Genomic DNA, 27798 nt, shown 5'->3' with positions numbered 1-27798 from the left:
CAGCCCTCACAGCTCTTTCCCCCACGACAAAGACTTTGTTGAAGGTAAAACTTAAAAATGACATTAGTGTCGGCCCAAGAAGTGACAAGGACAATATGTTCTTCATCAGATGCTCCAAGCAACCACTCAACCACATCCCAAGCTTATAATACAGCCGCTTTGCCACTCATGCTCTTAAATCCTTTGTGGTGGATGCCAAAGCCATTGTTTCTGATGGAGGAGCTTCAGTGGTCAAAGCAGCTCATGGAGCTCCCATGTACCCACCCATACACAGCCTTCTCGGATGCGCTGGCAGAAAGCCTGAACACCACAGGATCTGGGCTCAAAACCCCCCAAAAACGTGTCTGATGTGCACATCCAGCCTGGAGAGCAGCATCCCGAAGGGCACGAGCACGCCGCCGCAGGGAAACTCCTCCGGCTGGTACCACCAACACTTTCACAGCATCCAGAAGCCACGGGGAATGACGCAAACCCAAAGCAGACGTAGATGAACGCTCCCCATCCCTCCTGACCCACCAAGCCTTACCTGCTGGATGGGCTGAGGCTGCCCGGCTGCGACGATCGTAGTTACTGCTGTCGGTGGCTGCACTATGACTCCCTGCGGATGAGCCGTGTAGATCTGCTGGCCTTGGATGTACTGGAGACCTGGCTGGGCGTAACTCTGAAACGGAGCATGGGGAATCACAAGTCAGCTTGCTTTACCAAAAACCCTTTACTGGAGGACGCAGTACAGCTTCCCTAACTGGGAATCAAAAAGCGGAGGCAAGAAGAGGGTAATAGTCCTTGAGGACTAATGGAAGGTAACATCCAAACCACCAAACAGCAATAACCGCTGACTGAGGCGGGGTTCAAGCAAACAATCTTGATACACGATTGGCCTATTTGCTATCCCCGGAGTCGTACAATTGCCTACGTCTTGCTTTTAGGAAGAACTAGGCATTGGCAAGATGCTGAACGCCAATACCCTTGTTAACGAAGACCAAGTAGGAGGAGACAGCACTTCAAGCACGGTCATTCGGAGCTCAAGGCTGAGCCTGATGGAAAGGGACGTGTAATTCAGAGAAAACGGATAAAGAAGGTCGATCTGTTGGGGTTTTTGTTTGGTTTCAGTCATACAAGAGCTGGTAGCTCCAGACCCTGCTTCCAAAAGTCAACGGAAGGCGAGCTCACACCTCGACGTTTTACTGCTTACTTGGTCAGTGACAGTGGAAGCTCTTACCCAGAAATACCCGTTCACCAGAATCCACAATCGAAAAAACAACAGAACTTTTATAAACAGGTTTAAAAAAGCCTCTGCAAGCTGTAAACTCCCGCTTGGCCCCAGCAACTATGATACATGGCGTTTGTACACGGAAAATACCCTGCCTAAATGTGCTTTTCTCAGACTCTCGGATGGGAAGTTATCTGAGATAGCTACTGCAGCTTAATATTAGAGCAAAGCAGGATGCTCTGATGTTAAGAGCACTACCAGAGAGTGAGCAAATAAAGCGGTTTTGCCAGCTGCAGGCTGGTACCCTTCGTTTTACGGGTGTTTCGTGCCACGCTGTGTCTGAAATGGAAATTACCTGTACAATCGGTGGGGTCGTCTGTGAGTAGGGGGATGTCACACCGTAAACGGTCTGACAGGTCTGTCCTTGGTAGTATATGGCTGGTTGGGACTGGGCTGGCGAGTACTGCTGTTGTACAGCTACAGTCTGCTGGCTGGAATCCCAGACCCCGTAGCTCTGGCTCTGCACCGGTCCCGGCGCGGCCACGGGCAGGACGGCCACGTTGGGTTCTTGATGGACCACGGTGTCGCTTTGTGCTACATACTGCGGAGTCGTAACCTCCATCGTCGTTGCTACATGTTGGACTACTGGTACCGGCTGAGGAGTCGTTAGGGTTGGTTCCACCGTGTGCCCAACCAAAGTCTGCGGGTGCTCGTACGTTGCCGGTGAGCACATCGAATCCATGGTGGGCGTGGGCAGCAGCACCTTGCCAGCGTTGGGGTTGCTGGGGTCGACGTAGGCTTGCATGGGGTAGCCAGGTGGGTAGCCGATAAAGCTGTGGTGGGGCGTGCCGTAGCCCATGGAGTCGTAGGGCAGGGGGGACGTCATCCCCAGGTTTTGCAGTTGCTGTTGTTGTTTCTGGGCTTCCCGCTGGGCGACCTCCTGTTCAAACAGCTTCCTGCGCTCCTCCGTGGACAGTTTGTTGCGATCCTTAAGCCGGACTTTCTTCTTCGAAGACGCTGGTGTGTCATACCTGGGAGAGAAAGAAAAGAAGAGGCTTTGTGAGACCTCAGAAACCCACAGGTCCAGGGCACCAGCAGCAAAAGGACCACCACCGACGGCACGCAGACCCTGGGGGGACCCAATGCCCAACAGCAGCATCAATTCCTAAAACATTCATTTGTTTTCAGCTGCTTGACCAACCGTGGCAACTCACAAAGAGGAGAAAGACCCACTGGTCCTGCTCGTCCACGAGCAAGGAGCCAGGGCGGAGGATGAGCTAAGGGGTCCCATTGGATTTACCAACTTCGGTGCTGAAGCTAATGGAGAGGGCAAAGATGCAGCAGAAGTAGTCTTGGAGGACCTGCTAGGCGGCACCGAGATACCCGGAGAGGGGAGGCAACGTCTCCCAGGCCAACAGGGAACCCGAGGAGAGGGCAGAATAAGCAGGGTGCGCCCCGAACAGGCTGGGTACCCGTGCTGGAGACCCTCTGCCACGGATTCCCAAAGCAGGACCAACGAAGAAGGGTTTTGGAAGAGGGTCTCCAAACAGAAGGCACTGCTCACACCACACCACAGCATCTTCACCCCTGAAGACCAGGGCAGCTCAGCGATGGGGAAAGCACCCCATCTTTCCCGTCTAAGGACCCCCCCACGTTGGAGCTGCAGACCCAGGCGCGTTTGCAGACACGACGAAGAACAAGGGAATTACAAACAGCACATTTCTGTTTAGAGTTACGCTATTTACTAGACCACAGATTCAGCTTAAAAAATAATAAAGTGTGGATGGATTTTTTTAATTCTTTTTTACGAATAAGAATCTTCATCCCGAGACACAGAGCAGCTGGAGGGATTTTTCCAAGGAGTTAAAGAAGAAAAAAAAAAAAGCCTAAGGACTTTGATCAGACCTCAACCATGGAAAATTTCAGATCAAAGGTGGATATTTTGAGAAGTTATGAGTGTGGTAAAACAGGGATTACAAGCAAAAATGCTTTGCAGCCCTAATATAATGGATTCAACAAAGCATCGAGTATATTCTCTATATACTCACTTTATGTTCGTGCGTTCCGTTTACGTATCAAAAGCACATTGCTACCAACAGATACACTTAAGATGTTTCCTCGCGTTCCCAGAGTAGCTGCAAGGATCTGTTAATGCGAACCTTATTGACGTGAAGAGCTCAATTTCAATAGCTAAAGTCTTTCCTGGCACTGCCTGGAGAGTTTACACGAGAGGCAGCCGGCGTGAAGGGACGGGCGGAAGAAAACCGAGGGTTTAGCGTAGAGCAAGCCAGCGATGCTCTTGTATTTACTCTGCTCCTCTCTCCACCTATTTTATTATTTTATCTTATTAAATCCTTCCTATAACAAAGGGGGACAGTCAGAGCGGGGAGAGCATCCCCAGAGAAGGATGCCAGCACCCCGGTCCTTCTCCCAGCCAGCGCCGCTCACCGACAACGGTGCCGGCCGCAGGAGGGAACAGCCAGAGCAGGCAACTCCTTGCCCGCAAAAGAGTTTGTTCTATTTAAAATAACACAAAAAATACACTTATTTATTCCGTTCTTCTTCATATCTCTTGACACAACGCTGTTACTCAGCTCCACTTCCACCCCCACACCTCGGTGATGTTTCCATCCTCCAAACAGCTAATTACAGTATTAATTTTACATCTTATTTTTTTATCCAGATGTTTTAAACTTCCCCAACAGAGCTCACTACAAGGACAAAAGTTTCCTCGTCTGGCTGACTCACCACCAATTGTTCCCTAATTACTAAGTGGCTTTAGATCCTATTTAAGAGGGACAACAGAAAACTGACTTCTCCAAAGGAAATTCCTCAGTATTCTTACAGCCTTTAACATGATCTGAAGTCTCCCTGAAATGCAAGACGTGTAATATTTTCCTTCTCTTAATCAAGAAGCAACTTTCGAGGGAGGAAAACGAGCATCTGGTACCAAGCGGCCACTGATTCACGCACTGCCTTGGACCAGCCCTGCCATGACCATCACCTCCATCGCTCCCCTGGCCCTCGGGAGGGTTTGGCTGTGCCCGGCCGCACGCTCGCAGGACGCTTGGGAATGACCCTGGGAGCCGGCGCAGGCTCGGGCGTTCTAAAAGTGATGGTCTGAGTCTATAGGAAAAGGAAAGGGCAGCTTTGGGTGGCTGCCGGGGTCGTTGCACCGATCCGATTCTCACTTAAAAACTACGAGAATGGGTAATAATTAAAAATATTTTCTCTATCTGCTTGTTCCTTGAACTGGCCAACTCATCAAGACAAAAGACGTCTACATTTCAGTTATCTAGCCCTTATCTTTACTCTCCTAAACATTCATCCCACCAGACCTGGTCAGCAGAAGTATTTCACGCGGAGGAGCACAACTCGTGCTACTGCAACACAAACTGGTTCCTTTTATTTTCTACTTTATCTTCAGCATCTGTGCACACTGTAATTTAAAGTATCTTATACTTTCACTGGAGCTTATAGACTTCGTGCCTTGTTTCCCTGTGTTTAAAAATCCTTCGTTTTTATAAGATGTCAGTAAATTTGAAGTCCCCACACTCCCTTCTCTCCATCACTTGCAAAACGTACACGAGTAGGTGGGAATCCATCGGGCAACGGAGCGCCCACAAAAAAGAAAGACAAACTAAAACCACCGGAAAGTCTTTAAAACTTCAGAGACACCTTTTTAGCCAAGGCAGCGTGATGCCGCCATTCCCAGGGGAAGGCGGGAGACTCGGCACCAGCTTGGTGGGGTCACAGAATCACAGAATCGTATAGGTTGGAAAAGACCTTGAAGATCATCGAGTCCAACCATAAACCTAACACTGCCAAGCCCACCACTACCCCATGTCCCTGAGCACCTCATCCAAACGTCCTTTAGATACCTCCAGGGATGGGGACTCCACCACTGCCCTGGGCAGCCTGGTCCAGCGCTGGACAACCCTTTCGGTGAAGTAAAATTTCCTAATCTCCAGTCTAACCCTCCCCTGGCGCAACTTGAGGCCGTTTCCTACCAAGGGTCATACCTACTTGGACCGCTTTCCTTGCGCTCAATGCTTTTGGGGGATGTTCACTTGGTCAAGGAAGCTGTTTTGCGTCAGAAATCCTGTTTGGCTTGGGTACTGCTAGCTCTTGTACAGGCTCGGGCTTGCTCCGAGTTTAAATTTAGAATAATCCCCGAGTACACTGGGGACAGGCAGAGTAGAAGAAGGGAGTGGGTTTTGAAGGACTCAGAAGACCTCTTTCCATTAGGAGGGCTACATCCCTAATTTCTGCGCAAGACCTGGATATAGCTTCCCTCGTCACCCATCTAATTCCCAAAACGTGCCTGAAGACGAAGGTGTAGGTTATCTGAAGACGAAGGTGTAGGTTATCCGAGAGGAGAGGCCACCTAACACCAAGGAGCCACCCAGCTCTGGCCAGGGAATGCATCTCACCATGCACATGGGATTCCTCCAGGAGAAAACTTCCTTCCCCATCCCCTGGGTGTTTTCAAAGACCACCAGGACCGTTTTTCCCAGCATTTTTACCCAGGACTACTGCAGACCCGACGCTCCCAGCCCAGCGGTCAGATCCTCAGCCCTGCCAGCATTGCTGCCACACAACTTGCCTGTCCTCCGGCCTCTTCGTTCCTCGCTCGTACGCCGAGGACGGAGGGGACAACGAGTCTCTCCGTCTCTTCTTCTCTTTACTCTGGCTCTGCCTCTCGGGATCCCGCTCTCTGCTCAGGATGGGGTTCTTCGGAGTAGGAGTCTGATCCTTGTGGCCGGCTGCCTCTCTCCCACGGTCGGCTGTTGGGGAAAAGGGGTAAAAGGGAGAGAATTTTTATAATTCAGTGTATTTCTAGCTCTCCCCTCCTGCAGTTTCAGTAGCTTCTGGTAGTCAACAGAGTCTTCTCAAACAAGTTATAGGTTGCCCCGTAGCCATCTCAGGGCTACATTTCCCACCACCCGCTGCTTAGGTTATCTTCCCTATTTACAGGAGCTGTTTTCAAGGAGTAGGAACGCCGAGCTATGAAGGCAGAACATCTCTCGACATCCCAAACTGGGAAAATCCAGCGGTTTTGTAGGAGCATAGCGATAGATGGAAAAACATGAGTACCTACCACTGTTCTCCTTTTCTGCTTGACTCTTCTTCGGGATCCGGTACACCTCCTGCAAAGCAAGCCACAAGCAGGGTCAGAGTTTCAGCTACTCACAAGAACAACCCCAATATCTACGGGGCTGCAAGAATCATAACACAGCACTAATAATTTAACAATTCAATCATAATTTTAAAACAAAAAAACCCCCCGCGTCTCTTGAAGCAAAGTTCTGGTTTTCGGCAAATTATTGCAGTGCTTTCTATATATTGCCTCTGATCAGCATTTCAGGTTTGATGAGTTTAGGTGGCTTTTTGGGCCAAGCGCTACGGGCAGTGCTGCAGGATCTAAGCTGGCCATCCCACCCACGTGCTACGAGCACCTGAACTTGCACCTCTGCTGGAATAGCGGAAACCCCCCCCTCCCCCCCGATTTTTGCAATTAAACAAGCGACCCTCCAGGTACAAAATTGTGCTTTTCTACCTCTTATTTTGTCAGCCCTGGTGTTCCCACAGCGACCACAGCCAGCACAGATCCCAGCTGAGTCTTGGCGTGTCGGGGTGTCTAAGCCCACCGACCCCTGCCCTGGCAAACAGAGCTGAACGCAGGCATCTGACCTGTCCTCTAACGACACCGCGGTGACACCTAACAACACCGCGGTGACATCTAACAACACCGCGGTGACATGCCTGTCTACCACCAGCGCCTGAAGACCTCCCATTGTACCCGTCCTGGTCTTTCAAGGCAGTTTTAGGTAGTCCTGCAAGGAGCAGGACTTGATGATCCTTATGGGTCCCTTCCAACTTGAGATATTCTATGATTCTGTGACAGCCGCAGTTTCACCACGTTGGAGAAATAGAGACTGCGCTGGTGGCCATCATCTGCTCACCCATCTGGTGGGCTCCCATGGACCATCCCTGGGCTTCTCCCAGCACCCACCAGCCTCATCAGGGTCAGGGTCCACTGCACTTCCCGTGATGTTCCCCAGATCCAATGCCTGATGTCAGAGCACCCCGAGGGAAATGAGCAGGAGGCCATCTCCCAGGGCTGAGTAAAACCCTTCGACCAAGCACCTACTGAAGGCTGCTGAGATCAGCTACCAACACCCACCACCCCTTCTCCTACAGCAGCCAGCTCCGCACCCTGCTTCTTATCCAGCTCGGGGGTCCTCAGCACAGGAAAGACACGGAGCTGTTGGAGCGGGTCCAGAGGAGGCCACAAAAATGCTCAGAGGGCTGGAACACCTCTGCTGTGAGGACAGGCTGAGAGAGCTGGGGTTGTTCAGCCTGGAGAAGAGAAGGCTCCGGGGAGACCTTATAGCAGCCTGCCAGTACTTAAAGGGGGCTTCTAAGAGAGATGGGGACAGACTTTTCAGCAGGGCCTGTGGTGATAGGACAAGGGGGAATGGTTTTAAACTAAAAGAGGGGAGATTCAGACTAGGCATAAGGAAGAAATTTTTTAAAATAAGGGTGGTGAGACACTGGCGCAGGTTGCCCAGAGAGGTGGGAGATGCCCCATCCCTGGACACATTCAAGGTCAGGTTGGACAGGGCTCTGAGCAACCTGATCCAGTTGAAGATGTCCCTGCTCATGGCAGGGGGTTGGACTGGGTGACCTGGAAAGGTCCCTTCCCACCCAAACCTTTCCATGATTTTGTGATACTATGATTCTTTTTTATATCAAGCCGTATCACCCGGATGAGCATCAAGCGCGGGGACAGCCCTTGGAAGAAGCATCATGTCCCAGATAACCTGCAACTACCGAAGAAATTCACTTTTCCTGTGCATTAAGCAGCCACCCTGTGCCCAGCGGCTTTTTATATCCACGTTTCAGCTAAGAAAAATATATTTATATTATACATTTAAGAAAAATATATTCTTAGCCCCATGTTTCGGGTTAAGAAAATATATTTTTCTTTGGTGAAATAAAAGACAGTATAAGAAATCTTGTTGTGGTCTGTTCACAAGACACAACCACTTCAAAAGTGCTGCTGAAGGTTAAAAAAAAAAAGTTATTTTGGCCAAGAGTTTTTTTTTTTTTTAATATTTTTGCTTTTCTGTGGAGCCTGAACACAACGCAGCAAACACATACAGTTTGAAGCATCTGCAAATACGCTACCACGTGTGCTGTGACCTCTTCCAGTGACGAGAGGCACGAGGAGTCTGCAAATGCGCCCTTTTCTAATTGTTCTTATTTATTTACACGTTTGCGACGGATCAAAAGAGGCAGGAGCAGGAAAACCAGATCAGGAGAGTCCAGAGCAGAGAGGCGGGACGCAGAAGCGTTGCTAGTGTTCCCCTTTCCCAAACCCTTTCCTTCTGGAGCCCAGGCGTGCTGCCCGTGCCCGCCCAGCTCAACGCAAGCCATGCCAACCCGGAGAACCCCCCCTGCCCACGGGGCAGCAGATCCACGGGGACCAGGGCAGAGAGGAAGCCCTGCAGCGGGGCTGAGACCGCAGCCACCACCTTAACGTTGGGTGGGCAACAAGGGCTGGAAGCAAAGCAGGTTACGATGCGCACCCAAGGCACCTCTGCATCTCCAAGACCCCCAAGCCCAGCCCTCGCTGTGCCACCAAGCTCCTGCCTGATTTTGGTCCCCTTCATGCCCCGTCCCACCCACAGCACCGAGGAAATTGCCCGTCAAACACACTCAGGCCGTTACTCATCGCTTGTAGCGATTCTGACCTTCTAATATCTGAATGTTAGCACAACGCCTGGTACTAAGTCATGTATTTCAAACCAACCCACGTTTCTTCTGTCCGTCTTTCAAGGCAGGTCATGGTTCAGAAGCCTGAGCAGCACCCAGCTTAGCTCCAAGCCTGCTGGCGGAGGAAACTGGAGCAGTTTTCTGCTGACCTGAGGGGCTTATGTTAGGCGGCTGCTTTTTTAACTGGTTTTGTTTGCCTTGCAAGGGTCTTTAGGGCATCCTCTGATCACCTCCTTTAATTATCCTGTCTGATCGTTAAGTGTATTGCATTAAAGCCCCCCCCCCCCCCCCCGTGTTTACTTTCCATCGTTATTATTTGCAGTAACGACCTCTCAGCTGCACCCACGCAGCCCCTTCCCCGCACCATCGTCACCCAAGATTTTTGGCTCGGTCCCCAAATGCCACCGACTCGTCACCGGCACTGGCCTCCTGGGCAAAAGCAGGACCTTAGCCGAGGACAACTAGGGGTTGCAATCACCGCTGCAGAAAAGGTGCTGCTTTGCAACGGGAAATTACAAGAGGTGTTATAGCACTTTTAATTATTTATTCCTTTCCTGACCCACCGGCAGCCCTGGGGTTATGCCACTTGCTCCGCGCCTTGTTTGCAACTCCAGGCAGGGAGAAAGGGGAGAAGAGGAGCCTCAAAGAAAGCAAGCACAGAAGAGCGTGTTTTGCTAAGGCATTTTGCTAAGGCGATAGGTAAATCTTTGCAACTTCATGTTATTTGAGCCAGAAACCAATTCTCATATATATATGGATGGCACGCTACATGTTGCTGAAGCCCAAAAGCCACGTGAGCGGGAATAACTCATCAATGCCGTTCCATTAACTTAATAAAACGGGACAGGACTCGGGAATGAAGATTAAAACTTCCATAGGGTCCCGGTCTTGCAAATGCTGGGACTGGGACTGCCACAGCTTAGCGCAGCATCCTTGTTAAACGCCAGTGGATTACGCAGCAGCAATTCTTTCGATGTCACCTTAAGTGACCACGTATCACTACAGATTACAAAACGAGTTTTATTACCGCCACCCTGTTTGCGATTGTATTTTTAATTGCAATATTCCGACGCTCAAAGTGTAAATGGCATTTTATCGTATTAGTGATGCTAGTGATCCTACAGCACGTAAAAGGTACAGAGACGTTTTACAGTGTTAATGATCGTCCGAGTTCTGGCAGCTTGGGAAAAAAGCTCATTTTCTTTAATTCCAGCTTGTGGCAAGCCCTTGTTCTGTTCCTTTCCTGAAGTAACATAGTAGTTCACAAGAACACCCAGTTACTTGAAGCGGAAGGTGATGAACCGGCTGAATACGACCGGTATGGTCAGGCAAAACGAAATAAGACCAAAGAAACCAACGATGAAAAATCAGAGAGAGAAAATCCAGGGCATCCCTGACAGAGGCTGCAGTTGCATCCCAAAAGAAGACGATTAATTCATAAAAGATATACTCGGCGCTATACAAAGAAGCTGTTCTGGTGGAGTGTGCCGAGACCCCGGCTTTCCCGGGGCAGGATTTGTGCCTTCCTATGACAGGAGATGGAGCAAAGCCAAAGCCCCGGTGAAGCCACCTCCCCAAGTCCCCACTCCATGACCACGAGAGCCTCCGAACGGCGTTAATTCTTCATAGTCGATGCGATGCCACGTGCACCCATCGTACCATGATGCCTCGGGGGGAAAACAGCGGGGACCTTCCCTACAGCACTAAAATATCCTCTCATTTAGGGCATGGATGAGGCAGAGGGGAGAAAAAGATGCATAAAAGTGTTACTGGGGGAGTGAAGACTGCTTCTAGTGGGGTATTTAAAGCTCCCCTACGCTCAGAAATACGAAGCTTTAGCTCAACTTGACTCTCAACCTTATATAATGTTCATTTTCTAAATAAAATCCCACTTGATTTTTTTAAAGCTGGCTGGAAATTAATTGACCGCCGTCTCCGCTGGGCTGCCCGGTTGCACCAGATTGCATCACGCGTTAGCAATGTGTCCACCTCCAGCACTGGATTTAACGAGAGAGCCCAGGGTTGAGAGTCCCATTTTTATTGTGTTAGGAAAAAAACCATGTGCCCCGTGGGCTAAGAAAATGTATTTTCCTTTGGTGAAATAAATGAAAGTATAAGAAAGCCTGTTGTGGTCTGTTCACAAGACAAAAATACTTCAAAAGTTCTGCTGAAGGTTAAAAAAAAAAAAAAGGTGATTTTGGCCAAGATTTTTATTTTCTTAAATACCTGTTTTGCTTTTCCGTGGAGCCTCAACACAACGCAGCAAACACGTGCAGTTCGAAGCATCTGCAAATCCGTATGCCGTGACGAGAGGCATTAAGAGTTTGTAAATATGCCCTTTTTTAATTGTTCTTATTTATTTACACGTTTGCTATGGATCAAAAGACCCCAAAATCCAGGATGCTTTTAATGACATGCAAAGACACAAGGCAGCAGCTCACTGTTTGGGGTGGGGAGGGATGCGGAAGGATAATAAAGCCTGGCTGGGATAATAAAGCCTATACAACGCTATTTCCTCGCCGTCCAGCGGCAGGGATTCATTTTGCCTCTTACTGCCTCGTGCGGGAAGGAGCGGACCACGAGGGCAGCTTCTGCAGACCCAAAAGCACCCACCAGCAACAGATCTTCTCTATTTATTTTCTTTCTCCTGCTTCAGCCCCCCAGAAAGCTCCTTCGCATACACACCACAGAGCAGCACGTTCAAAAATAATCACCCCACGTCCGGCCCGAGCGGTGCTCCCATCAGCAGGAGAGAAGGTGCGGTGAGGAGCCACCAAGCCACGAGATGATGGATGAACCAGCCAGGACAGCTAAAGGACAACGCAGCAGGCAAGTGGAGGGAAGAGCTAAGCTAGCCCAGCCTCCCCAGCTCCTAAAAAGATTTGTCCCATTAAATAGCGGGACATGCAATGGGAAACGACCAGAAAAAAGGGATAGGGGAATAGGAGGAGGCCAGGAGCCACGCTGAGTAAGTGGACTTGGCAAACACGGCACTGCCCGCTCCTGCCACGCGTTGTTTTCGGTTCACCATGACATTGAAAGCGCGGCTGCTGAAGGTAAGATATACAGCGATTTCAACTCAACGGAGATAATGGAGTCTAAGCTTTGAGGTCAAAGATGGTGGAACGTGCAAGGGGCAAGAAAGCATCCGCCCTCCCTAGGTAGGAGTGAGCATCTTTCAGAGGAAGACAGGGCTGGGACCACAGCGACAGGAGGCACCAGAGGGGGAAAACGGGGGAACCCATGGCAGGATCCGTCCCATCAAATTGGACTGCCCTAACGAAGGTCCAGGTGGCTCAAAATACAAGATAATTATGAACCGGGGAGCAAGCTACGTCTTGCTGGAGAGCAGCTACAGATCTACCCAACAGGCTGCAGAGCCGCCAGCATCGCTCTGGTGAAGACGGAGGCAGCCGAGTCTTTGAACCAGCAACACGCGGAGGAATATGTCAAAATTGCTCCATGAAAACCAGATGGTGGTCAAACCAGATGCAAGCCGGGGGAACTCCGAAGAAAAGCCTATTTTATTTTTGGAAACAGAAGCTGCTGGCTCTGAGCGTGCATAACGACTAAATCAATGCAACCACCGCTAACAGAGTCCAAATGGCTCTCTACCTTCCAGAACAATTTTTAATGAGTTGCACACAAAATTAAACACAGAAAGAAAAGTGATACAAGTCTGTTACAAAGAAAAGAAAAGAAAAAAACCACCCCAGGATAGAGGCTGTCCAGCTGCAGACACAAACCATCCTTGGCTTGGGAGAGGCAAGAGAGCTGCAGAGCGGTCTCAAGACTCAAAGGATGCAGCAGTAGGAAAGGAAGAGCGCTCTTAACAAAACTCTCCAGAAATCTGTCCCTTAGCTGCCAATTATTTCTGATTTAATGGGAGTAAACTGGAGAAGACCCATGGACACCAATGCTGGGCATCAGGAAACAACAGCACGACCGGGTAGAGGCTCGTCTTGTGTTCACGCCAACGCAAGCACAGCGGGCAAAGGGGTGACCGCTCTTCTACGCCGACCCGTGCCAACCCAGCCGTGCACCCGCACTTCAAAACCTCTGCTGCCCAACCAGGGACCTGGCACGTTTCTCCTGGGGCCGAGGGGATGAATCCCGTGCCTGGACATAGAGCTGGAAAGCCACCTGCAGCCCTCCAGAGCTCGCGGCGTTTGGCAGGGCTTAGGTCCTCAAAGCCAAGACGACCCGCAGACCGTGTTGTCTCACCTAACTCTGCTCTGGAGTACTCTGAACTCATATTGTCGATTTGTTGAAGAAACATCACGCAACCGAATCCATCCCCTACCAGGCTGGATACCCAACGCTCCACCAGCCAGGGCTGGATCTCCTCTTCCTCGCTTTCCTCCCTCCCTTCTGCAGCTCCCTCTGCACAAGCACGAAGCTCCAGCACGATGCCAAGGGATGGAGGAGAGCAAGAGAAAGGACTAATGCCACAACATCCCTGCTTGAAGGCCAAAAAAACCCACCACAAACAACAGCCTGGCCGCTCACCAGTGCCTATTGTTTTCGCAAACTATTTCTTGCTGTAAGTTATAACAAATTATAAGCCTCCTAATTAAAGCATGCGATGTGCGTGCCGGAACGAGAGCCAGTCGCCCCAGGATGGCTTGTCTGGGAACAGGACAGGCAAGAGGAGCTTCACAGAGCTGTCCTATCGAGATGTATCAGACGTGATTTGGAAAGACTATCTCAGGGGAAGACGAAAGCTCAGTTTGCCTGGGTCGCTGGCTCTGCTATCCCTGTTCAGGCTGATAATTGAGCTCACAGAACGGGTGTTTTCATTGCAAAAGAGAAAGTCCACCTTGGCCAAAGTTGGGGTAACACCTGAGCCTTGAACTCCAAATCACTGCTAAATACTTGTGAGGCCACAAGTGTCCAACTAAAACCTTTTAAACCCAAGACACGTGGCTCTTTCCAAAGGTTTTTCTTAAAAAAATAAAAAAGATCTTCTCCAACTCATGAGGGCAAGGTCTGGGGATCCTCACAGCTACAACTCCTACCTGCCCCCTCCCCAGAAGGTGAGGACATCCTCTGCCCACCCAGGGGTGGAGGAAGATGCCAAAAGCTCAGTCCCACCTGCAACAGAGCAGAGCCCAAACTACGCTAGCACGGTGGGACGTTCTGCAGCAGCCAGCGCTGCCATGCCGGTTGCGTTCACGCGGCATTAGTCAATTGGCAGAGCACGCAGGTTCGCTATGGGACAGATTTTAGACGTGTAACGGGCCATCGCACGAAGCCTAGAGCTTGGGTAGTGGAGTTGCAGGACCTCCAGGCCCTGCTTTGGGGTAAACGGCGAGGAAACCCCAAGGGCCAGATCACCCTGAAACACCAACTCTATTAAAGCACATGCTACGCTTGAAGCCAAACGCATTCTCCTGCCCCTCAGCCTTAGCTACTGAAACGCAAGCCATCAAAAAGACACTGAGAAAAGCCTGCCATGCTTGGCAGTGCTGACCGTACTGCTTGTTCCTGTGATGCCAAGAGGGTAGAGTACCGGGTCTGTTGGCCATCATGTTGCGTATCACCTCCATCATGGGTTTGGCTTATGGATCAGTCCACGGAGCCTTACCTGAGCACAATCCTCCAGCTGGAGCGGGCTAAGACGCCTGGAAGAACCACGTTGAACCACCACCTGCACCCTGCTGGGTGTCCACCAACCAGCCTTTGCCACCCAGAGTGAGTTTTCAGCATGGGGAAAGGTATGCACCGCTTCCTCAGAGAGCAGGAACGGCGTGCACAAGCCCAGGCTGAAAACTTACCCCCCTGGGGAGTGTGAGTGTGTGTTGCGATGGGTATGTAGCAGCGGCCAACACTCCTCGCGGGTTAAGGAGTCGGCGTGTATGAGCCCTGTAAGCCGAGGACTTACAAGTCCTGTGTATAGAGGTATAGAAAAAGATAGCTCACTTAATCCTTTCATGCCAGGAGTTGGGATTTTCCCGGAGCGACGTCCATTGCCGGCAATGGACGCACCAAAATAACGTCGGCATCAATGAGTTAACCACCTCTGTCCTCTTTTCACCTATTATATTGCTCATGCATCATCCAGCTTCCCAACCATCTTCCCGTTTCTTCACCGTATGCATGCTATGTCCTCTCCCTTCTTCAGCACGGAGTTGAAAATGGAGTTGAGAAAAGGAGACACATGGTCAGCTCCTTGCTGCCCTGAGAAGCTAGATGGAAATGGTTGAAATTACAAGGGGGTCATCAGCAAGACTGGAGAGGACATAGCTTAAGTTACGAGGTTTCAGACCCTCCCGCCCCCCCATCCAATGCCAGTTATTGCAGATGTTCCACCACTCAAAACAAAACCAGCTTTTAAAAAGCTTGGAAGTGCTGGAAAAGGCACCTAGCGCTCTTGCCGCTGAGGTGACCAGGTTTTCCGCGGTGACTATCCATCCCCCTTCCATCTAAAGCATTGCCCTGCCGGCTTAGTCTTTTCTTTTAGACATCGGCCACCTCCGGGCTGGGCTATGGTGGCATCTTAACAGGTGAGAGTCAGACAGAAGCAGTTAACTCTTAGTGCCATGATAAAGTCCAGGACACAGAATGAACCCCCAGGTCACAGTTTCCCCACGAATGCTTTACTGGAGAGAAATGAGTTTTCACAGACTCATGGCATGATTCTGCTTTTTTGGGTTGGATTTGCTGGGATTACTACAAAGCTAGGGCTTGTGAGATACAACCCCATCCCTACGACCAGACACACGCGCTGCATCGGGCTATTAGCATCCTTGCAACGACCCGACATTAATTAATAAGTACCCAGAGAGGATGCGAATCTACATCTTAAATAGCAACTGTGATGGGTCGTGACTCCACAGCATGACCACGGGCTTCAGCAAAGGTCTCTAGATACCCAAGGCTGAGCTCCTCCAAGCTCAAAAGAAAACACAAGCCTTGGCGATCAAATGACACTGTCAGATCAAATTTGGTCTCAAACCAACATTTTGGAGGAGTCACTCGTTTTGTGAAACTTCACACTTTTCATTAGCGCTTTTCAACATTTTTTTCTGTGCTGTTTCAAGTTTAAACACCGCAGCACGTCATCCTGGAAGTGAACACGTCTGGTTGCAAACAGAAAACTGAGTCTGGGTAGTCCAAAGCAAGTCTATCTCCAAAGCAGTGTAGGACTAAGACTTGACTTAGCTTTCAGTTTAAACAATCCCAGGTATTAGCAATGGATGGAAAAGGACTTGGCTTCAATTTCACCATAAATTCAACCTGACAGTGTCGCTTCAATAAAGAAAATCGTGAGGCCCACACAAATTTTAAGAGTCTGCAAATTAAAATCTAGTAAACGATCAGATCCACTTGGTAAAGAGGGGAGAGGGAGGGGAAAAAAAAACCAAAACACAACCTAACTTCTCTATAGAAACGTATTTTAGTTGTTTGTACAGTAAAGTCTCACCTCTTCTCCCACTAAGATTTATGGCTCAAATGATTATGCTCAAATTCTGCAAATGTTCAAGAGTATCTGATTCTTCTGAAAAATTCAGAGATTAAGGTAAGATTTCTCTTAAGTCTTGTGTAAATCTCTAGATAAGTTTTATAAATGCTAATGTTTGTAGCTACGGTCGCTGAACGGTAGAAGCAAAGGTTCACGGACTCAAAGCTAGCTGCGGTCTCCTCCATCTGCGCGTGACGCTGCAGTATGCTAACAGCCATTATTTTTATTAGCCTCTTCTAAATCATTACGCATTATCAAATTCAGTGGGTAAATCAACTCTTTAGCTATATGATGCATCATAAAACAGAAATTTGCCTAAAGACTACTTCCAATAATTAAAACTGGGCGGACTCTTGATTAAGAGAAGGGCAGCAGACCCTCCACGACCTTTTCCACCAAGCCCACACCATGCCAGAAGCACAGCAGCACCTTTGATTCCTTTGCTGGATCCTCAGCAAATGCTGCTTTTACACTTATTAAAGTGTAAAAGCAACTTAAAGGCTCCCACGCTTCACCCTTCTTGCTCTCGAATATACTATAAGGAACATACTATAAGGAATATAATCCTACAGAAGCAGCAGATGGGCAAGGAGTTTCCAAAGACCTAAAGAAACCCCAGGAAATGCCTGAAACGTTGAGTGGCGAGTTACTGGAACGTCATCCTATGTCCCATCAAAAAAAGCTGTCGGCCGAAGATGGAGCGGCCAAGTTGGCCACCTACACCGTGTGGGGACAGAGGAGGATTCTGGAGGAGAGAAGGCAGCCTGCAGCCACCAAGCCCTTCTCTTAAAGAGGTTATCTGCTCGAGGAAGACCTTGATGGGAGTGAAACCGTGAGCAGCTGCATACTCTAGCAGCCTTTAAAGGCTCAAATAACACCCACAAATCTGAGTAGTCACCTGATCTAAACACCAACTGCAAACACCCAGAGGTTAACCCAGCGCTACGACTATCGAGAGAACGCAATACGGCCAACAGACCGGTTTCTGGAGGCTCTATACGTTACAGATGAAAAGCAGATGTTAACAGGAGAGGAAACGCTGACGATGTTGTGATAATTGAATTTAGGAGTAGACGGTCCATCAATTTGTTTCAACGTTAACAGATACTGGGCCACTTCAACCAAAAATGCTTGTGGCGCTGTCGCTAGCCTCGTTTTCTGATGGGTTGAGAAGGGAATCTCAATCCCCTTACGGCTGCCCTCCCCCTGAACAGCCTAAAAAATAACTGGATGACTAAGGTGACTTTGTGGTGCCCAAACTGAATTATCTGCTCTTTTCAGCGTGCAACGCACCGACGCCTGGAAATCTGCTGTAAGTCACGTACAGGGTAGTTTGCAATGAAAGGACATATACAGAAAGCACCTGGAGAAGCCCTTTCGCGTAGAAAAGCAATCTTAGTTGTCAAACATTTACCAACAGGACAACAACTTAGCCCCGTTTGTACTGAACCGCAAACAGCTCTGCATTTTCCTTAGCAAGAGTAGAGGTGGTGTAGCTGCAGGTAGGTGTCTCTTACCTTGAGCTCCTTCCAGCTGTCGAGCAGCCTGGTAGCCAAATCGCTCACATCCACAATTTTGTCCGTTTGTTCTTGGCTCCTCTCGCTCTCAACGTCGGATACGCCTTCCTCTTCGTCTTGAGATGGCGTTTCCATCGTAATGGGCTCTTCCAGCTTCGCACCGTTGCTCTCTTTGACCTCTGCTTCAGGCTCAGCCTCCAGCTCCGCAGCTTGGGGTTTGCTGCTCTCCACCGGCGCATCAACAGCAGCTTTGATCTCCTGCTGCTGCTGCTCCTCTGACACCTCCATCGGGGCACCCTCCAGCTGGTCCAGGTCCTCTTTGCCCTCCTTCCCTTCCAGCTCACTGGTTGTATCCGAGATGGCACTGTCCATGCTGTTTTCACTTATAATTTTCAGCCTTCGAAATACCAGCTTCTTAGGGGTGTCCGTGTCACCTTCCGCACTCTGCTTGGTGGAAAGATCCGGCGTGTTGAGTGGCGTGTGAGCCCGCGAGGTGTTCTCGCTCGAGTAGCCATCCCCTTCGCTGAGCTGCGGGACAGCGGTCTTGGTCTGAGCCCAGCGCTGAATAATGGGAAGCACTTTGCTCTCCTCCAGCATGTTCTTGGTAGGTATAGGCAGGAGCTCTAGCGTCTTCATAATCTAATCGCAAAGACAAAAATCACATTGTTAGAGCCATTAGAATTTAAAGCCGTCTCCAACTTGGAACCATTTCCTTTTCTCAACAAGAGGTAACTCTGCAATATCAATATGATGGTGACAGGTCACGGGTCGGGGATAGCGGCGTCCCTGCTCGAGGCTGAGCTGCAGGGGTGAACTGCTGCCGAGAGCAAATAAACCATGAGTGGGTGGAAAACAGTGAGCACAAGTATTTAGCAATTAAACTCATTTAACAATTAGTTGCAATTAAACTGATTTCAAAGAGCTCAGACGCTTATGGCTGGCCATACCCATTCCTAGGGCAACCAAGGCAACAATACAGCAGTTAGATAGGCTACGTGAAAGAAACATCAAGATGTATCAGCAGTCAAAATAGAGGCGATGAACCCAAAAAAGTTTGCAAACTAATACCGGGAAAGCTTTTTCCTCACTCGACAGAGGTGCCCTGTGCTGCAGCAGAAGCTGGAGCATTACCAGCGTCAACGGTCTGCTGCTTGTGGAGCTAAACCTTGTGGACAGCTGGGGATCTTCCTTCAGTCCTCCAACCACGAGAGGAGGTGAGCATCTCTGATACTGATGGCACTTCCAGCTGATTTAATCTTGCCAGAAAAATGAGGCTGCCGCTAGCACCTGCACTCCCAGTACCACAACACGCTTCCAGCACCCGACAAGGGGGTCCCAGGAACAGGTATCCTCCTTCAGACACCCAGAAACACCCGGAGGTACCAGGTGACGGAGCCCGCACAGCGTCAGAGACCACAGCACAGCTCCTGCTATAGCGCTTTCCCCTGGAGACCAGCCAAAAAGCTTGGCCTCAACTGGGTTGTGTCCAAAGCCTGAGATGAGAAACAAGTTCTTGAAAAGATCTTTGAAATCCTTTTACAAAACCTGTCAGTGGGAACGGGGATCACGGGCACAGAAAGAAGCACCAGACGTTAAATGAACACAACCTTTCCAGGATCCAGCAAGTGACTTCAACAACTTCTCTCCCAACACCAGACCCCAAATCCCTGGTTTTGAAGCAGGAGATAACCAGCCCTTCTCCAGGACTTTTCAACTTGTTCGCTTTCAAAGCCAGCCCTCCAGGAGTGAAGGACAGAAGATGGTTTTATGGCATTACGCTAATGTCTGCCACGGGCATCCGATGGCCAAAAGACCGTTTCTCTTAAAACAATGACAGTTTTTAAAAAAAAAGGGGGAAAAAAAGCACAGTGTTATCTGGCCCCTATCCCAAGCCCCACTTGCAACTCAGTGAAGAGTTACCGGGATTTTAAAAGAATATATCCAATCCACAAAACCCCACCAAAGCTGACAGTGCATTGTGACCAGATGCATCGAGATGAAGCCACCAGGACCACAGCAATTCAGTTTCCCTCCTGAAGCTTGTGGGGAGCAGCTCTGGGTTTGAGATCAATGAGGTTGAGTGCCTGAATCTGTTCCAGGGGAAAACCAGAGTCTAACCTGACCATTGATTTCTCCAAAGCCAGAGGTCGAAGACGAGTCGGAGGCGAGCTACCTAGCAGCTCTGCAATGCCATGGCACCTGTATGTCAGGGAGCAAGAGGTAGGCACCATATGTACAAAAACCCAGACTCGAGACTCCCTCGGAGCAACGGCTTCAACATCTATCAAGTGGGATGGATCCTACCTACCTCAAAGAAGAATATACTGCAGTCCCAAAGGGGAATAGCTCCTAAGAGCTATTCCAAAGGGGAATCCCAAAGGGGAATCCCTCCTAAGAGCAGTTACTGCAACAGATTTAACTCAGTCCCTGTAGATTTTGTCTCAAAAGATCTTTTTGTAGCCTCGTGAGCAGCACCTCCCCACACAGCAACACGGAGGTGACGCACCGTGGCGAGAGGAACTTGACTCGGCAGCTGTCAAGCACTTCTGCTTTGGCTGTAAGTACTGAAAAGCCACATCACGTCAGAAAACTTGAGGCACCCGCTGAATCCGTGCCTTGTACACAACGTACACGGCCCATCAGCAACAGCATGCTCTGCCCAGCACGAGGCTGATGAAGTATGGGTAGGTCTACTCAAAGCCTGCAAGTCAGCAAGCTCTAACTTAACATCAGAGACCCCTAACCCAACAGCACTAAAGTTTTCCAGGTATTTACAGCCACAACTTTGTCTAAGTAAGGACGGATGAGGACTAGGCAGTGGAACTGGTGGCCTTCCCATAGGACACACTGCAGAGCGGACAGATCTGCTGTCCCTCTCACCACCAGTGACACAGCCGCTTCGAGAGAAACACAGAAGCTGTCTCATTAGGTCTGATATCGAGCTGGGCTCCAAAAATCTTCAGGTATCCCCATCCCACCCCAAGAGGTGAAGGCTCACAAAAGCACACGTAGGCAGCTCTTCACCTTCTGATACCAACAGCGCCCGTTTCTCAGAGGGAACACCTGAACCTACGGTGTTAAAGAGGAGGAAGGCATGAGTAGGACACGACTCATTCAGAAATGCTTAGTACCAGCTTGGAGAAAAACCGTGCTGAGCTAAGGAAGCAGAGTTGGGCAGGATTGTCACCGCTTCTGAAAAACAAAGGAGAAGTCAGCAGGAGAAGAGGCGCCTTGAGCTCTAGAGCTCACATGCCTTCTGCTTTCTTGCTGGGGATTGAGGGCCGCGTGCGCCTCTCCAAACTGCACAGCAACCTTCTTCTAGAAGAGTTCTTTAATAAAGGAACTTCCCGACGTCTTTCTGCATGCAACGCTGAAGTGCGTATAGAAAACAGCAATATTCAAGTTCCACTTCAGACCGTCCATACCTCCAATTCCCTGTGAGATTCAGTACGGAATAAACAGCAGCGGCAACGATCTCTATTTAAGTCTGGCTTGTGTCACTAAGAAATCTAAGGAAAACCACAAGAGCAAATTCTTTCCATATATTAAGGATCTTCCTTAAAGCAGAAATTTTAGGCTGTAGTATTAAGGATAACTGCAGTTTGTTTTCAGGAACACTTGGCACGCGATACGTATATTTAAAAAAAATAAAAAAAATAAAAAAAATAAAATCATCATGCTTCTGAGCAATTAGCAACGCTGCTAGGAAAGCTTCAGACCCGAGGGAATTACTGACCTCCAGCTGCAACTTCAGGTTGTTAGCGGTGCTTCCTCTCCCATCGCCCAGTTCCGTCATCCAAATCCAGAGGAGAGATAAGCCGTGACACTCCAGGAAGGACTTCAGGCAGGACTGCGAGTGCGTGTTCTGGATGAGCCAAAGTTAGAGAGAGTCCGTGGGAATGGTCGGAGACTTACAGGCAAAAAAACCCCTTTGATTTCCACCGGCGAACATGGCTAACTGCTCAACTGGGCTTACGTTACCTGACAAACCCACTGCAGAAGCCAGAACTAGGCGCCTGCCAAGATCGGTGCACATCTAACATAATTTAAGAGGCCACAACTGCCGGGTTTGGAGCAACAAGGCACGCAGCAGAACCGTTACAACCGTTACCTGGTGGACAGCTCGTATTGCAGAATAAAACTTAACGAGATAACGGGTTGCACAGAAAACTGGCTGCAACTCATCTGCACTCGGTCAGAGGCAAAAATGCAAGACAATTTTGGAGATAAGACAGCTAGGATTTTAAGCCGACAAACTACTCATTTACAGCCTAAATCCCGTATGTACAAGCTGCTTCTAGAAACGGGCATTCTGCATCACCACCCAAGTTCTACCAAATACGAAACGAGCAGCGGGTGGAGATTACGCACCAGCTATAACCCACGCAGAACCGCTCGGCTCGCGCTTGGGATGGCGGCACAAGTGCGAGGCCTTTCTCCCACCCTCCCCTTCCTCCTCTAACGAGAGCTCCAAGGACATTGCTTTAACAGGACACGGCCTCCTCCCCTTCAGCTGGGACCTCCTCACCTGTATGAGTTTGAGGCAGGTGAGCTTCTGCTCCAGAGTTTCGATCCGAACCATCAGCCGGGATAAGCTGAGAACTTGGTTCTTATCGGAGAGACCCTCTCCGTTCTCCAGCAGCGCTTCCAGCTCCCCGTCCACCTACCACGGCCAAAGAAAAACAACTCTCAGGTCGTGCCAGGCTCATGCCATCCTACGTGATGGCAGAGAGAATCCGTCCCTTGGCTTTGAGAGCCAGGAGAAGCCTCTCCCGAGCAATTTGCCCATACGGAAAAGAAGCCTGGCTTTAATTTGACTCAACGTGGTTGGGTTTCTTTTATCTGGCCTATTATGGGTTTGTTGTTTTTTTTTTTAGACCATAAATCCCGTACAAGAGCACGCTGTTCCCACCAGTTCTGTCTATACCGGGGACAGAGGGCAGCCAGTTGCACTCCTGCCTGACACGCACGCAACAGGCAGGAATCCCCCGACTCCAATATCCATTTCTCCTAATGAATCAGAGAAGTTTTAGGCACATTTTAGACGTATACATCTACGCTGCGCGGAGGAAAGTCCAGGTGCGTGCACCAAAATACTCCCAGTCGCAAGTTTATCTTTTCGCAAAGGAAAACAGATGTGCGCTAAGAGATTAACTTTAATTGCGGATAGATTTACTTCTTTAAATACCTAACTGGTATTTATAATCTTTACAACCAGAGGCGCATTCCTTTCCATGTGGACACCGAAAATATCAACGTTCATAATTTAGCCTACCGCTCAGTGCCACCAATTAGCATTTTAAAACCACTTATAAATGACATATAAATAATTTCTTGGCTTCCTGACTCTCCGATACAGTAAATACAAATGAAGCTGGCATTTTCAAAGGTAGCTTCTCCCAAAAGAGCAGGTGAGAAATCTTTTTTGGAGGAACAGAGATTTGTATCTTCAAGGAGAGAACAATTACATCTCGTAGGAAGCAGAAAGAGCCCGTCCACTTTCTTGCAGCAGTCTGCACCCAGGAAAAACTCCTTTTGACTGCTTTGCTCAGACTTCTCTGCAGTTTCCTACATCTACCACGTGAACCCATCCCTGCAATTCAATGTGGGGATTACATGCATGAAAAGCTATAAAAAGACTAAAACCAAGTCTGGATTTACGTTACATATTTCATTCACATCCATCTGCAAACAGAACTGTAACTGAGGTCCGCACAAATACGACACGTGTTCATACAAGTTCCCCCTGGAAGCTGACTTGCCTTTAGGCCAAAGCAATTAAGAGATTCAAATTTCACATCCCAGCCCGGAGACGGCAAACATCTGCCCCCTTTCAGCCGTCAAATTTCAGGTAATGTCCTAAATGGTGAAGCCCGCTATTGCCCGTCTTTCACCGACGTTTAAAAATCATGCAACGCAAACCAAATTTTTCAAACCACGTAGAATTTCATATGCTTTTCAGTAGCACGTGGTATTGATGGCGAGATATTGTACCTGTGAAAGTCCCTCTCTGGTGGGATTTTGTGCTAAGTAACCCAGAGAAAGCAAATACAGATTGAACTAAAGCTCCAAGAAAACACAAGTATTGAGGGCCCCTGTGAAATAAAACGCTACAAATACATCCATCGAAAAGACTGAGCCTTGAGGTCATCGAGAGTCACTGATCGCAGAAGACGACCTTGGAGGTGACCTGAAGGCTCACGTAGAGAGGATCAAGCCCAGGGTCAACCCTTGGCTGCTGCTACTCTTAGAAAGAAATAAAACCACGCATACAAGGGAGAATCAGACTCACCGAGTCCTTCTTACGGGAGCGCTCCTTTTTCATTTTCCCTCCGGCGGCTCGGATGCTGACCCTGTTCTCTCCTCCCAGGTAACCCCGGCAGTTGGCCGAGCCGCAGAAACATTTCTGAGCCTCTTTGCTGTTGGTGAGCGTAAGCAAGAGAGCAGTTTAATAACAGATCAACTGCATCCACAGCGAGTTATTTTACCTTCCTCTTAAGTGCATCCTCAGAAGACAGGGACGGGAACTTCTCTGCATGGCAAGGCCTTTCTGGCCACTGAAAATTCAAACAAAGTCTTTTATTTCTTGCAGAGCTACCGTGATCCCGTGTTGTCTCAGCTGGAAACCAAAGCCTGCTTCACTTCCAGGCTCTTTGTAGGTCAAGAACCAAGAACCAAGAACCAGAAAGGAAAAGGTGGGGCTGTTGGGTCGGCTAACTTCTTACCACACGCTGCAATAATTATGATTACATATTCATTAGGAAAAAGGCTTGCATTTTGTAGCTCAAAACAGAATAAAGAATGAGCTGAGGATTCGTGGAAGTAGTAAAACTCAGGTAGAAGATGGTTTTTTGCACAGATATACAGCAATGGAGAGCAGAAGAGATATACATTATATTATATTTAATATTTCTACAAAGCCCCTGTATTTTCTACTTGACGTACCATAAATTTTAAAGTATATGGCACACTTGTTTGGGTGAATGGGGTTCTTTTTTGGAAACGTGCATAATCCACTGGAGGAACGTGGCTCTGCAGTACGAGCAGTAAGAATCAGGGAAGCTCCACTGCAGGATCTTCTGTGAAGCAGAACCTGAGCTCAGGAAGGATGCCCAAGAGATCAGAGCTGGAAAACTCCAGCGAGACAAGCCTAGGTTCACTGAACTCAAATATACGAGACATCGGAGTGAACCAATATAGCAAAATGATTCTCCATCAGAGAGGCCCTAACGGGGCCATAATATGAAACCCTTAATAATTTTGACTAAGCCATATACAGACAAAAATAAAATTATGGGTGTATAGACTGCTTATCACCTGACCTTCCCCAGCTTTAGAGATATCCCCACGTGCCTAGGAATCAAACAGGCTTTGCTGCAAGAGCAACCAGAAAGGCTGAGGCTAAGTTTGCCTTCCTTCCTGCAAGTTTGCACCAGGAACAGAAAATTAATGACAGCATCTGACGCTTTAGCACAAATAATTTTATAATGCACCTAAACATTCATTTCCGATTCTTCTGCGTATAGAAAGAGCCATAGCGTTGCATAAGGCCGGATCCAGAAGGAAAAGGAAGAGACAACTTAAACAACTGTATTCAGTAAAAATAACCTAGGGATTATAAAATGGATCTACAATTAATCTCATAATTACATGTTGCTTCAAGCCTGTCAGACGCTATTTTGTGCTAATCGCATTAAAGAGAGTGAAATACTTTGCCATACACCTGGACAAGCAGTAATATAAAAATATTAGGCTCGGGTTTAGCGAAGGGAGCCAAAGCCCACGCTGGAGCTTGCACACCTGCACTTCTGGAGTCGGACAGGAAGAGGGAACGTGCTATCTGTTGGGGTTTTACAGCTCTGCAAGTATTTGCAAAGTCGTAAAACAGGGGTGGGTGGGGAAGAAGAGGCATTCTTTAAGAGCATTGCAAAGTCTGGAGCTTGGGTAATTAATAATTAGACAGAGGAAAGAAACAGTCAAGATAACTATGTGGGAAATGTCCACTGGGGAGAGATGGTATCAAGTGGAACAAAAAGGCAAGAAAGTGACACTGGAAAAGACGTATTAAATCAATGGGACGTTCCTCTCCCAGTCTCTTGTGTTAGAAAATGGAAGAAACTTTATCCAGGTAGCTTTTTATATAGTTGAATTCCAGTTCATTTACAACCGCTCTGTTAGACCAGGCTTTGCAATGGGTCGTTTCAATTTGTTCATTGCACCAACACTCACAAAACCCCACTTCCAGCAGCTTAAGCAGAGAGCGCCGAAACGTACCCGTATCTCTGGAACTGGTAATCGAACGTCAGCTCCGAGCCCGATGGGACTAGTTTGGTGGTGAAAAATCCAACTCTGAGCTGCCCATTCACAGTCCACTAAGGCAAGGAAAAAACAAGATGACAATATCTGTTACAAAAGCCAGGCTCGACTCTGGTTTTGCTTTAAATTAACAAGGCTAATCCTTCAAACAGCATCACTGATAAACTTAAAATTTGCTAACGGGATCGGCAGTACATGCCCATTTCAAAGGTAGCTGTTTCCATTTCACTAAGTTACAACAACAACAACAACCACCCAAAACAAAGAGACGTAAAGACAAAGGAGCAACGCTTTTCACTCTGAGCTTGCCAAGTCGCAAGGCAGTGGAAGTGAGAAGCCGGCAGCTTTGATCCAGCAGTTTACCTTTTGTGTCTCGCAGTTTGGTTCACAGCTGTGGTTCATAAAACGAGAGCAGTTTCCTTTCTGGGTAGCATCGATTATCTGAAAAGAAACCAACAAATAGAGCGAAACGGCCTCTCTCCCTCCGCACCGGGCAGAAATACAAAGCAGTATAGCTATGAACGCCGCGCGTTTGAACACAACCCACGTAGAAGTCGTCACCCTTTCCTGCTCCAGCTATCAACTTTATTTGGTTTGGAGAACGGGTTTTATAATGATATGAAGTGCCCCCAAAAAAGGAAGAGCACTAAGCAACTGGTACGTGTTTTCACCTGTTTTCTTAGTTTTCATTGCTGCTTAATGCAGAGTTCTTAGTTGGGTGGGGATCCTGAATTTTTAGTATCTGTTTCTGACCCTCTGATACGTGGTACAATGACCGTGAGGGCTGGGAAAGCCGAACGGCTCTGCCACATGCATGGTGCTTGAATAGAAAGGTCATCTCCTGGATCGCTGCGTCCTCCCTTTTATAACTGGAAAAACTCCTCTGTGCCCCCTTGTGATCACATAGCAATCCCATGGCAGCTACAAAAATTGCTTACTTTGGGGGGGGGGGGAAGAGGAAAAAAGCACTCGGAGTATTTTTAGCTCATTTACTGTAAAGCTACCCAGACCCAAAAAGTCTTGACAGAAGAGACAAGCAGAATACGATATTACATTTCTATTTATACGCTTTGTTCTCAGCGAGGGAGGGCCCATCGCCCAAGGTAAGCAAGGCTGCGCTCTCTGCGTCGCAGCTCCACGATCCCATAGAGCTGAAGTCAAGATAAATAATAGAGAACTCCTGGTATATAAATATTTTGGTGACAGTAATCCTGCACGTAGGGACTCCACCAGCTAAAAGTGTCCCAGTTTAATGTAGCTCTGTGAGCAAGGGAAGAAAGGAAACGTGGTTTCTTGGTGTGTCTTCTAGGCTGGTTTACTTGGGCATCCAAGAAGGCTGAGTTTGGCTTGAAGCATCTCCCGGAGCAGAGACACAGACGGGGTTTCTCTCCCACAGAGGTTTGCTCGTGTGGAAGGGATGGGCCATACTCCGTCCTTTCCCTCGGGAGGACAATTTCTCCTCTCCAAGGACACTGGGCTACAGTTAAGCTACCAGACTTCTGTTAAAC

The 27798-nt window shown here is 48.7% G+C and overlaps 1 protein-coding gene across 1 annotated transcript in view; it reads right to left on the bottom strand.

Moving 5' to 3' along the window:
* The window catches only part of SETD2 (SET domain containing 2, histone lysine methyltransferase), a 72254-nt gene that overhangs the window by 13118 nt on the left and 31338 nt on the right, over window positions 1-27798 (bottom strand). Inside the window, exons 7-16 of the mRNA XM_075492190.1 lie at window positions 26654-26731; window positions 26249-26346; window positions 24267-24393; window positions 22503-22637; window positions 21711-21839; window positions 17975-18613; window positions 6312-6360; window positions 5817-5997; window positions 1566-2241; window positions 527-661 (exon numbers count right to left, since the gene is read on the bottom strand). Of these exons, the coding sequence (XP_075348305.1) occupies window positions 527-661; window positions 1566-2241; window positions 5817-5997; window positions 6312-6360; window positions 17975-18613; window positions 21711-21839; window positions 22503-22637; window positions 24267-24393; window positions 26249-26346; window positions 26654-26731 (2247 nt within the window). The remainder of the gene's footprint in view (window positions 1-526; window positions 662-1565; window positions 2242-5816; window positions 5998-6311; window positions 6361-17974; window positions 18614-21710; window positions 21840-22502; window positions 22638-24266; window positions 24394-26248; window positions 26347-26653; window positions 26732-27798) is intronic.

The sequence above is a fragment of the Mycteria americana genome, chromosome 2 (assembly GCF_035582795.1).
Source record: "Mycteria americana isolate JAX WOST 10 ecotype Jacksonville Zoo and Gardens chromosome 2, USCA_MyAme_1.0, whole genome shotgun sequence".
Taxonomy (NCBI): Eukaryota; Metazoa; Chordata; class Aves; order Ciconiiformes; family Ciconiidae; genus Mycteria; species Mycteria americana.
This window is presented reverse-complemented; position numbering and strand designations above follow the sequence as displayed.